The sequence below is a fragment of the Acomys russatus genome, chromosome 28, assembly GCF_903995435.1.
Source record: "Acomys russatus chromosome 28, mAcoRus1.1, whole genome shotgun sequence".
Lineage (NCBI taxonomy): Eukaryota > Metazoa > Chordata > Mammalia > Rodentia > Muridae > Acomys > Acomys russatus.
The window spans coordinates 14551369-14564559 of NC_067164.1; the positions used below are offsets into that span (position 1 = coordinate 14551369).

At 43.1% G+C, this 13191-nt stretch overlaps 1 protein-coding gene across 5 annotated transcripts in view; it reads left to right on the forward strand.

The window, feature by feature from the left end:
• Rufy3 (RUN and FYVE domain containing 3) overlaps window positions 1–13191 on the forward strand; it is an 80420-nt gene that overhangs the window by 28111 nt on the left and 39118 nt on the right. Inside the window, exon 2 of one of the 5 annotated variants that reach the window (XM_051170806.1) lies at window positions 6805–6858. The exons of the other annotated variants lie outside the window; for them this stretch is intronic. Coding sequence (XP_051026763.1) covers window positions 6805–6858 — 54 coding nt within the window. The remainder of the gene's footprint in view (window positions 1–6804; window positions 6859–13191) is intronic. 5 annotated transcript variants of the gene reach the window in all.

Genomic DNA, 13191 nt, shown 5'->3' on the forward strand with positions numbered 1-13191 from the left:
AAAATAAAACCTTAGTCAGTGAGGTCCATTTTTACAGATCTATGTTCTTTACTTTAGCAGTAACATACCCACATGCACGTGCGCACACATACACATACACACACACACACACACACACACACACACACACACACACACAGCATTTGCAGTCAGCCCCAGTGGCAGTTAGTCACAGATTGTACTGTCAGGTTCTCAGAGTCGTGATTATGTGTGCATAAGGCAGTCTTTGTGAACGCCATGCAAGAAGGCCAGGGGCAAAGTACTTTCTGGACAAGGTTCATCTTCTCTTGTTGCTCTGCCAGGAGAGCAGTGTGCAGGTCACCGTCCTAGGTAAGTTTTACCGTCCCAGCTGCTGGGATTCTGTAAAATCCTAAGTCTGTTAGAGAAATGTTAGTGGCTTTTACTTGTGCCACAGTCCCATAGCCGCACCCTGGATTGCTCTAGGATGGAGCCTGTAGTGCCGCCGCTGTGGGGAGATGGTGCCGGCCCTCTCTGAGGGGTGTCCTGTTCTTCCGGTGGTGTACCTGCACTGCTGTCTTCTCCTGTGGCTCCTTCCAGAGCCTCACAGTTTTACTCTCCATGGACAGACCTTCTGTGTTAATTTTTAAATTCAGACCTTAAAAAACAGAGTGTCTGGGTTGTTTGTTTTGTTTAGTTGGTTGTTTTGTGATAGTGTCTGGCCATGTTCTCCTACTTCCACGTACCAAAAGCCAGGGATTACAGGTGTGTCTGTGTACTATGATGTTTGCTCCCCTTGGGTCTTTAAAAAATATTATTTTGTGTGTGTGTGTGTGTGTGCGCGCGCGCGCGCGCATGCGCATGCCTGTCTGACTGCCCGTCTGTGTGTCTGTGTGAGTGTGTATGTAATGTGTCTGGGCATGCACAGAGGACAGAAGAGGACACCAGCGCTCTCAGAGCAGGAGTTAGCGACATTAGAGGCCATCAGGCTGATTGCATGGTGTTGGGATCTGAAGTCTAGTCTTCATGCTTGTCTGAACTATGGAGCCATCTCACTCACCCCCGCCCACACTGCTGTGCCCGTGTAATGGAATGGAAGAGCTCACGTGAGCTCTTCTTCAGATTGTCAGCTTCAGTGTCACAAATATCTGGTCATCATTCTAATGTCTGAAATATGAATCCTTTGTAAGTTTTTCTAGCAGTGATGGGGCTTAGATGAAGCTTAGTGTTATCCAGATTGCCAGAGCCCCACGTATTGGCTGGTAAAGAACAGTGCTGTGAGTGCCCACTGTGCACTCTGCCTTTCAGTTTCATTTCTGTTTGACAGGGGCAGAATTGTTCTGTGTCTGTGGTGCTGAAAGATCAAACCAAGGGCCCCAGTCCATCAGCAGGCACTCCACCACCGAGCTGCAGTTCCAGCAGGGAGCTTTTCTCTTGTGGTTTACTCAGCCCTACCAGTAGCTGTGACTGTGAGGAAGTGCTGGGGAATCTCGGATGCTCAAGGGTTAACCTTGAACTTGGCATACTCTGGTCTCAGCCTTCTGAGTAAGTTTCAGAGGAGTAATTTCTCGTGTGTGTGTGTGTGTGTGTGCACACGTGCACAGTATGTGTAGGTGTGTGTACACATAACGAGGCCAGAGGGGTACCTCACTTGTCATCCTCTATCTTCTCTCCACCTTTCCTTTTGAGAGACAAGTTCTCTAATTGAACCAGGCACTCAGTGATTGGCTGGACTGGCTGGCCACCAGGCTTCACCCCAAAACTAGGCTTACAGACATAGATGACCGTGAGTATGAGGGGTCTGTACCTTACACTTGTATACCAAGTATTTTGTCCAATGAACCATCTGCCCAACCCCCAGTTTCTGTTGGTTACTGTTCTAGAGAACAAACAGGGTTCTGTGAGCTAGAAACATTTGTGTAGATGACTGAAACGGCTCCTAAGCAATGTTTATTTTTCACCACAATTAAATAATTCCAAAAATAGAAGTTTCTGTGTCAATATGTTAAAAGTAATGAAATTTTAAGAATTGAAATGCTTTTAGTATACACACACACGCGCGCATGCACGCAAGCACACATGCACACAGAGGCCAGCCTTGGCAATTGAATGGATTCCTGTCTCCAAATTTAAAAGCACAAAATTTTAAGCGGGAGGGAGGTATGGCCAAGTGTAAAGCCCTTGCCTGTCACATGCAAGGCCCTGGGCTTAGTCCCTAGTATGGCTAATGATAGGTGACTGACAACTGAACCGCTCTTTTAGTATCTGTAGTAGAGTGTGTATGCCAAAGCTGTTTGACCATTGCTGTGTTGCAGATAATTGAGTTGTTCTCAGTGTTCTAACGTAGTTGAGTGTCTGTCAGTACAGCGTGAACATTTTGCCGGTTTTCATTTTTAGAAGTAAAATTTTCTGAGTCATCCAGGAATGTTTGAATCTTTCGAAATACATTATCAGGATGCTTTAAACATTTAAACCTTTATTTTAAACTGAGCATAGCAGCGCATTCCTTATAATCCAAGCACTGGGGAGGTTGAAGCAGGAGGAACATAGGTTACAGCTCCTGCCTTAATATATAACATATTTAGAGAGAGAGAGAGTATTAAGCAGCCCAGACTGACCTCAAGCTCACTATGTAGTGGGGGATGTTTTCAATTCCTTATCTCCCTGCCTCTGCCTCCTGGGTACTGCTCTGATAGATGCGGACTGCCATGTACAGCTTGTAAGACCCGCCTTTAAAAACAATGAAGTGCATTTCAGATCTTTAACATATGCTGTAGTGAGCTTTTGTATGGGCTGCTTCTTTGTAACTTGGTTTTGTTATTATGTTATATTGTCATAATTGCTTGCGTTTTCTCATTGTGTTAAAAGAAAGGACTTTGCAAATGATAGAAGCTAGGTTGTTGTCTTTTCTGTTGCTGTGAACAAACACCATGACCAAGGTAACTTATAGAAGGAAGGGTGTGTTTGGGGCTACAGTTGTGATAGGATAAGAGTCCATCCGCATCATGGAGGGACTGGGCAGCGGGCAGGCAGGCAGGAGCTGGCGTGGCAGCTGAGAGCTCAAGCAGGAAGCAGAGAAAGCAAATCGGATGGCCCACAGCCTCCCACACTTTCTCCAGCAAGGCCACACCTCCTAAGCCTCCCCCAAACAATGGTAACAACTGGGGACCAAGTATGCAAATGCCAGAGACTATTGGGGAACATGCCATTCAAACCACCAGAGTTGTTTAGTGTCTGTAAACCACATGATAATACTTTTCTCCTTTGTTTTTCGTCCTTAAATGCCAACAGTGCCTCAAGTACAAGAGCTTTACCATTACTTAAACTATGGCAAATTGCACAGTAAGAGTCATTTTGTTTATGTGTATGTGCATGTAAGCATAGCACACACACACACACACACAGCTTACATACAGCCTGGATAGCTTTTGGGAGTTGGTTCTCTCCTTCTTGGGCTTGAATTCCTGTGTCAGCCCATGCTGCTGCTGCTGCTGCTGCTGTCACTGCGTAGCTCAGGGATAAGCAGCTCACCGTGCTACCTGATTAAATACTCCCAAGGCTGTAGCCTTTTGGTCCTCATTCATGAAAGAAGTAGCCAAGAGAGAAGTTCAGTCAGCTGTACTTCCTAATTCAGGGTCCTTGTACAGTTGTAGCCTTACTTCTCGACTAAAACAGTCTTTGTTCATCCACATGTTAAAAGTGTTATTACAGGCCAGTAAGATGGCTCCACAGATAGAGGCCCTTGTCCCCAAGCCTGACAGCCTGTGTTCATGACCCACACATTGGGAGGGAGAACTGATTCCAGCAAGTTGGCCTCTGACTTCTGCATGTATGCCATGACACAGGCACTCACAGAGCGCACACACAAATAAATTAATAAGAATATTACGGGGTTGGCAAGAGGCTCAGTAGGCAGAAGCAGTGGCCAAGAAGGTCTGGAGACCTGAGTTCAATGCCTAGAAAGCAAGAACAGACTCCACAGAGTGGCCCCTGACTACAGTGTTCATATACACACACACACACATAGACCACACACACACAAACAGTTATGAATCATAATGATTTTTAAATGAGATTACTCAGTTGCGTTAAGTGTTAACCATACTGCAAAGCGTTTGATCTCAGTCACGTAGCACCACACAGGCCGTGAGAGCACTAGGCTTCCTTCTGGGTCAGCATTAGAGTGGAACTGAAGCTGTTTAGCCAAAGAAGTTTCAGAAGCTTCCCTGGCCACGCTTCAGTATTTTCACGGTACACACATGGCACAGTTACGCATCTATAGCAAATTCCTGTTTGTTTGTTTGTTTGTTTGTTTGTTTGTTTTGTTGAGACTGAGTCTCTCTATGAAGCCTTGGCTATCCTGAAACTCACTGTGTAGACTAGACCAGCCTTGAGCTCACAGAGATCCAAAGGCCTCTGTGCTGGGATTAAAGGCATGCACCACCAGACCTGACCTGTAGTAAATGTTTAAGCTAGACCTGTCTACAGTGTTAACTAGCAGGTCATTCCAGTTTGTTTTCTATTGCTGTGAAAAGACAATATCCAGGACCAACTTTGGGTAGGCAAAGGTTTATAACATCATACATGAGGGAGCGAGGTCAAGGCAGTGTAATTGGTTCAAGCAGGAACCTAGGGAAAAGGAGCTCAGAGGCCTTGGAGGAGTCGTGCTTAAAGGCCTCTGCCCCTTGGCTTGCTTAGCCTACTTTCATTCATAACTCAGGGCCACCTGCCCAGAAGTGGCACCTCCCACATGGGTTGAGGCCGCCCACAGCAATCAGTAATCAAGATAAAGCCTCCAGACAATGCCTAAAAGCCAGCCTAGTGGGGAGCCCTCTTCAACTGATGCTGCCTCTTTCCAAGTTACTCTAGTTTGTGTCAACTTGACAGAAACTAACACACACAGGCGCTGAGACTGTTGCTCTCTCTAGTTTGTAAATGTGCATTTTTCTCACTACATGTTGTCAATATGGTTGTTTAGAGCACGTGAAACAAGCTTGAGGCAAAACTGTACTATCTTAAGAAAAATCCAGTGTTAGGAAAGAGGCAGCTGTCCACTTGTTGAATTAATGAATGAAACAATGTTATTGCTGTTTTAATAATGTGAACATGTTCTAGAAGGTACACCTCAAAATATTTTAGGCTAAGCATGGTAGCTCACACCTTTAATCCCTTAGCTGGGGAGGAAGAAACAGGTAGATCTCTGTGAGTTTGAGACCAGCCTGGTCTACAGAGTGAGATCCTGTCCCCAGAACCAAACTATTTCATAAAACTCTTATAGTTTGGGATATAAAAGAATAGCATATCAGTTTTTATTTTGGGGTGGAGTCCATGCTAACCACACCCAGCCCATTATCTATTCTGAGTAAAGAGAAGTAAAAGTGAGGCAGCGCCTGGCTTCTGTGAGAGAAGACACTTCTTGCTGGGGTGAATTACTCACATACATTTTTTTTAAAGAAAAAAAAAAAAAAAAGGAACTGAGCATGATGGTGTATTTCTGAAGTCTCACACTATAATCCCAGCACTCAAAAAACTGAGGCAGAAAGATTGCCCTGAGTGCAAGGCCAGCCTGAGCGACAGAGAGAGTTGGGGCCAGCCTGGGATGGGTGGAGCTGGCAGAAACTGCTCTGCATAGGACACGCTGAAGGAGACATCAGACAGACTCCTAGAGGACAGTACACGTGTCTGCCTAGAAATTTGCTTTCCAGGTCTTCTGCACAGCTTGGAGAAGCCTGGAGGAGCCTTACGGTTCTGCCTTCCTAAGGAGAGCTTTTGTTTATTAGGTGACAGGTATAGTTTGGTGACTAAACGGTAAGACAGGATGGTCACCCTGTTGACCGGCAGGACACCGTAGTGAGTGTGCACAACAGTAATGTGAGCAGATGGTTGAAAGCACATTTGCTTGAATGGTGTTGTTTGTTTGTTTGCTTGCTTGCTTGTTTGTTTTTTCTGGGTGAGGTACTTTCTAGGAGATCTTTGCATGTACAAAGGCACACTTTTTAAAAGTCTCTGGGGACTAGAGAGATATCTCGGGGGTTAAGAGCACTTGCTGCTCTTCCCGAGGACCTGATTGGCGCCCAACACCCACATCTGGCCACTTGAGGTAACACCCTATTCAGGCCTCTGTGGGCACCAGTACATGTGGCATAAACACAAGGAGACACAGACACATACAAATAAATAAAAATAAAAATCTTCCTATATAGAGAGTACAAACTCCTGGAAGCCTGAAGTAATTTTCATCCATTTTACTGAACTGGTTTGGTAATAAGTCATGCCTTGTATCTACTTGAGGTGTTAGATTTCATTGTTTAATCAATCTGAATATCCACTCATGTCCTGCAGAAACATTAATATTTGTTGTGGCATGCTGTCCAACATCTTCCTAATCCTTCATGATCAAGGTCACTTGACTTCGTAGCTTTTAGAAAAAAATCAATCATTTTCATCACGAGATTTGTCCTGACTCTAAAAAAAATTCCACATGCTTGAAGATCAAAGTAAGTGCTGAGTGGCGGTAACGTGGCTTACACTGAGGCTGCAGAGTCTAATTTGGTTTTTAATAGAAGAAAATCTGTGCTGCTTGTTTACGATGTAAGCATTCGTGTTTCTTTCCATTGGGAACTTTGACTAACTGACTTTGAAACACTCAGTAGTCACAGTAATACCTCTGCCTCCTTGGTCATGTTCCCAGCCCTGTGCACTGTTAAGCTGTGTGTTAAATGAAAGAGTCCCAGGCCGCTTCCCTTTCAGCTGCCCCCTGGGAAACCTTATTTTAAATAGCACTTTCCTTTCTTGGCTTGCATGACATTTTATCTTTCTTTTCCTTTCTTTTTGCCGTTTGCAAAGACTCTTGGGAGGATTTGACAGATTTGGTGGAGCAAGTACGTGATGATACAGAAGGTGCGTGCCACACCAGCATCTTTCAGCTCTTTCTTTTCTCTTTCCCTTTCTTTTACTTTTTTTTTTTTTCTTTTTAAATTTTCTAACCACCTTTCAATTGTTTTCCATGAGAAGGAGTGTCAGATGTGGGTTATGTGCCATAGCGATAACTGAGAAGTCCCTGTGCCCAATTGCAAGTTGTGCAGTGCTCCTGTGTGTTTTCCGTGTTCCTTAGATGTTCCTCACAACACCTAAAAGGGACATTATTTCTTTTTAACACAAAAAGGGTAACATTGTAAGATTACATCAAGTTCTTCTATAACTTATCTTTAAATTTACCTACATATTTGTGAATTTCACAACAGTCAAAATTAACAGCAATTTCTGAAAATTATTAAGAGGCCAGCCCGGTTTTTTCAGAGTGTTGGATCTCTGGTGTCTTTATTTTAATGGTCTGCATCAAGATGATACAAATCACACATCCCTGCCTATTGAATCTCTAGTTTTTTTTTCCTTAACGACAGCTTTATTGAGGTGAAATTCACACACCAAGACTGCCATTCTACAGTACACAGAGTGGTTGTTAGCGCAGTCACAACACTGTGTGATTCCATTACCGCCATCCAATTCTGTGTTGTCATCTCCCTCAAAAGGGACCCTCTACTCGATATCAACCGCTCGCTGTGTCTTCTGCCGCCCAGTCTCCCAGTCTCCTTTGTGTCTCTCTGGATACTCCACGTAAACACGCTCGTGAAATACATGTGTCCGTTCATGCCTTCTTCTCTCAGCATGTTTTCAGGGTCTGTCGATGTCTTGGCTGGAACACACTCTACTGTATGAACATACCATATTTTGTCTGACCATTATGTTGATGGATATTTGACATGTTACCACTTTGGGGCTGATTGTAAGGAATGATTGTGTGAAAACCCAAATGTGTCCGTACTGTTTCATATTGGGAAAGTACCTTGAAGTAGCACTCTAGATGAAATGGTGGTTCCGCAGTTTTAATTTATTTTGATCTTGTGTGTATGAGTGTGTTGCCTGGAGGTGTGTCTTTACAGCAAAAGTATACCCGGTGACACCACGTGGGTGCTGGGGTGCTAACCCAGGTCCTCTGGAAGACCAGTCAGGGCTCTTAACCAGTGAGCCATGACTCCAGCCCAGATCTAACATTTTTTTTAAATGTCAGACTTGTCTAAAGCACCGGTACCATTTTACATTCCTACCAGCAGTGCACAAGGTAGTAATTTCTTTAAATCCTTGATTAGCAGTTGCTAGTTTCCTTTTTCTTTTTCCAAAAACTTGTTATTGGTTTGTCAGTGTGAGTGCTTTGTCTGTGTGTATGTATGTGCGCTGTGTGTTCAGTTGCTTTGTCTGTGTGTATGTATGTGCGCTGTGTGTTCAGTTGCCCACAGAAGCTCAAGGAGAGCACCGGGTCCCCTGGGACTGGAGTTACAGACGGCTATAAGCCGGTTTGAGGGTGCTAATGTCTGCGGCGTCTCTCTAGCCCTCTGTCTTCCTTTTTTCCATCCCTCCTTTTTCCCTTCCTTTTTGTTTTGTTTTGTTTTGTTTTAAGCAACATCTCTTACTATGTATTTTTTGCTGGCCTGGAACTCTGTATAAACCAGGCTGGCCTCGAACTCACAGAGGTCTGCCTGCCCCTGGCTCCTGAGTGCTGGAATCAAGGCATGTATCTTTTTAATCCTCTTGATTGTGTTCTTTGAAGCATAAATGATTTTAATGTGTTGAAAGATAGCTCCTCTATTCTTTCTTTTGTTGCATATGCTTTGGGTCTCATATCTAAGAAAACCTTGCCTGGCCCAAGGTTACAAAAATTTGGATCTTTGTTTTCTATGATGAGTTTTTCAGGTTTAGCTCTTGAATTTTGCTCTCTAGTCCTTTTTAGTCAAAAATTATTTTTTTAATTAGGTATGAATGTGTGCACACACATTTGCAGAGGCTGGGTGTGTCAGGTTCTCTGGAGTTAGAGTAGTAGGTGGTCGTAGGGTACTTGCTGTGGGCACTGGAAATCAAACTTGGGCCCTCTGCAAGAGCAAAATGCACTCTTACCCACCGAGACATCTCTCCAGCCCCATAGGGCGTTGTGTTTTAGAATTCTTCTGCATGTAGACATCTTAGAACCATTTGCTCACTAGTGTCCCATTATTTCTGACTTTGGGTTCCATTTCGTGAATCTACACTTATGTCATTTAGAGACAGTTCCTCACCATCTTGATATCCATGGCCCTGTAATTAGTTTTGAACTGAAAGTATGAGTTCTCCAACACTACTTTTTTTTTCTTTTTGTTTGTTTTGTTTTGTTGGGTTTTTTTGTTTGTTTGTTTGTTTGTTGAGTTTGTTTGTTTGGTTGGTTGGTTTGGTTTTTCGAGACAGGGTTTCTTTGTGTAGCCTTGGCTGTCCTAGACTCACTTTGTAGACCAGGCTGGCCTCTAAGTCACAGCAATCCGCCTGCCTCTGCCTCCACAGTGCTGGAATTAAAGGCATGTGCCACCACGCCCAGCTCATTGCTTTTCTTTTTCAGGATTGTTTTGACTCATGTGAGTCCCTTGTATTCCTCTATAGGTATTTTAGAATAAGTTTGCCAATTTCTGTTAACGAGACCACTGGGATTTTGGTGGGAATTCCTTTGAACCTGTATTAACTCTTAAATCTTGTAATCCATTGACACAGGATGTCTATTTATTTTTGATGCTTTAAATTTTCTTTCTTCCTTTTTTTTTTTTTTTTTTTTTGGTTGTTGTTGGTGATGGTGTTGGTTTTTGATTTTTGGAGGCAGGCTGAAGCCTTAGCTGTCCTGGACTCACTTTGTATACCAGGCTGGCCTTGAACTCACATAAATCCACCTGCCTCTGCCTCCCTGAATGCTAGGATCGCAGGTGTGTACCACCCCACCCAGCAATGCTTTAAAATTTCAATTCCACATTTTGTTTTCAGTAGCAAAACTTGCACCTTCTTTAAGTATACTCTTTTTGGCATCATATAAGTGAAATTGCCTTTTTAATGTCATTTTTAAGCTCTTCATTGCTAATTTGGTCCCTTCTTATCTACAGGGAATTTACCTGAGGCCCACAGTTGATTCTTGAAATTATAGCAGAATAAAGCTAGATGCAGTATGTTTTTTCTATATACACTTCAAGGAAAATATTCAGATCATTATTAGACAGAATGGAAGATTAACAATAACTAATAATAACAAGTGTAACAATATAATTTAGTAACAAGAATGTTCATCTTTTCACATGACAGAAACACTTTACAGTAGAATGTCTCTTAGCAGATCTAAATTTCCAGCGTCACTACCCTTGCATCTTTAGGCTACCATTAAATAATGGCCATTAATAAATAATAGACACACTGTGAGGCTACAGCTAAGGTGGCTTCTGAGTGACTGACAGGCATGTAGCTTATGTGGTGTAGAAATGCCTGGACAAAGGAGTGATTCATTTTTCCATTGGGGGGAAGAAAGGAATACGTTTCCATGCATAGAAAAACATGCAGTTTAAAACTGATTAGTCGCCAGGCGGTGGTGGTGTACACCTTTAATCCCAGCACTTGGGAGGCAGAGGCAGATTGATCACTGTGAGTTTGAGGCCAGCCTGGTCTACAAAGTGAGTCTAGGACAGCCAAGGATACACAGAGAAACCCTGTCTCAAAAGCAAAAGCAAAAACAAACAAACAAAAAAAGCCAAAAAAAAAAAAAAAAAAAAAAAAAGAAAGGAAAGGAAAGGAAAAACGATTTAATACAACACCTAAGAGGGAAAGACCGAAGGCTTCTCTAGAGATCAGGAACAAGACACACAAAGAATCCATAAACAAACAAGAGTATTGCTTTCTGCAAGTTAGAGTGGTCTAACTCTAGAGTGGACTCGCTTTGTAGACCAAGCTGGCCTCCAACTCATAGCGATCCTCCTGCCTCTGCCTCCTGAGTGCTGGGATTAAAGGCATGTACCACCACATCCGGCCAGATAGTTTTTCCTGGTTGCCTTTTACCAGGTTAAATTCTCTTCTTTCCCAGTTTGTTACAAATAAATTAAATGTTGGATATGTCAGCTGCTTTGACTGCATCTATTGAAATCATAACCAAATTAATTTGGTGTATAGCATTAATTGATTTGTGTGTGTTGAATAAATTTTGCATTCTGGTATAAATCGTACCTAGTTGTCTTTTGTTTGTTTGTTTGTTTGTTTGTTTGTTTGTTTTTCAAGACAGGTTTCTCTGTGTAGCCTTGGCTGTCCTGGACACTCTCTGTAGACCAGGCTGGCCTCGAACTCACAGGGATCCGCCTGCCTCTGCCTCCTGAGTGCTGGGATTAAAGGTGTGCGCCACCACGGCTGCCTGTACCTAGTTGTCTTTATGATCATTTCTATATGTTGCCAGTATTATGTTGAGGCTTTTATGTCTGCATTCATAAGGAATATTATAGTGTAGGTCTTTCTTTTCTTTTCTCAAGGAAAGGCAGGTATGGTAAATTGGAATGTTCACCTTCTATTTTTGGAATGGTCTGTGAAAGATTGCTATCAGTCCTTTAAATGACTGATTAACTTCAACAGTGAGGCCATTGTTCTGGTCTCTTCTGTGTGGGAGTTTGTTTTTGCTTTTATTAATGATTCAGTATCTTTGCTTGCTACATATCTACTCGGCTTTCCTGATTGTTAGTTTTAATGGTTTGTATTTCTCTAGGAAATCACCTGCCTCACCTGTTATCTAATGCATCAGCATACATTTTCCTTTATATAAGGACAGCGAGCCCAGTGTCTGATCTCCCCTTTGTTCGGTTTCAGTCATTTCACTCTTGTGTTGGTCAACGCATAAATATTTGTCAGTGTTTCTTCTTATTGTCATTTTAGAGGAAGAGAGGATTATTTGGGATCACAGTGTGATAAGGGATGGAACTCATCGGGGCTCTGAAGGCAGCTCGAGTGTAAGGCAGTCAGTCACATTAGCCTATCGCTGTGGGTCAGGGTATTTGCCAGGTAGCCCAGGCTGACCTCAGGTAGCCCAGGCTGACCTCAGGTAGCCCAGGCTGACCTCAGATGCATGGTCTTCTTGCCTCGGCCTCCTTTGTGCTAGGGTCACAGGCATAGGTCTCTGTGCCTGGCTTTAATGCTGTTGATCTTTATCAAAGATTCAGCTTTGAGTTTCATTGATTTTTTTTTTTTTTCTTTTAAGTTTTGGCTTTTGTTCCCCGTCCCCACTATTTAGTTATTTCTTCTCTGGTTAATTTCATTCATTCTGCTTTCTGGTGATATATATCTATATGTCTATTAATTATGTTCATATTATTTGCCTTTCTGGAATCATGAGGTTTTGATATACTAGAGACAGAAGAGTCTTCTAGGTCAGTGTCTCTGAAACCTTACTACATAAGCAGATTGCTAGGCATTTCACTTCTGGGTGAAAGTGCACACCCTGATTCACTAGACCCACTGGGTCTCAGCTGCAGCTCCTAACAGCTTTTCTGTGATCTGACGCTGATTCTCCAGAAGCACAGAGTGCATGGCCTTTGCTGTCAGAGGAAGGGGCAGGGTTTTCTGAATGGCCATTTCTCTCTATTCCATGGATCTTTCTGGGCCAGTCCCTGAAGATGCTGTGTCCACCTTGTGTTGTTTTCACAAAATAAAAGACTCACAAAGCTAGTCCAGCCCTCTCACTGTCATCTCACCACAGGGAAATTTGAGCCCCAAAGAGGCAATGTTCCTTACATAAAGTCAGATGTTAATTTACACAGGTAAATAGTCGATACCAAAGACTAACAGTGGATAGAAACTTTCTGAAAGAGCCAAGTTTCAGCATCGTCCCATCTGTGGATCATGCTGCGAACAAGAAAGAAGCAGTAAAGATGATAGACTTACGATGAAGTGTTTTCAAACAGTGCCGTAGCCGAGTGCACCTGAGAGAGACTGCTGTTCAGGTAGCATCCTCCTCATTCCTGCCGCAGAAACATGCACAGGCCAGGCATGGTGGCACAGCTCTTTAATCCCAGCACTTGGGAGGCAGGCAGGCGGATCTTCATGAGTTTGAGGCCAGCCTGGTCCACAAAGTGAGTCCAGGCAGCCAGGCTACACAGAGAAAACTTGTCTCAAAAAATAAAAAAAAAAAAAAAAAAGAGAGAGAGAGAGAGAGGAAAAAAATAAAGTAAGAGGTCTGGAGAGATGGCTCAGTGGTTAAGAGCACTGACTGCTCTTCCAAAGGTCATGAGTTCAATTCCCAGCAACCACATGGTGGTTCACAACCATCTATGATGTAATCTGATGCCCTCTTCTGGCCTGCCGGTGTACATGTAGACAGAGCATTGTATACAGAATAATAAATCTTTTTTTAAAAAAGAA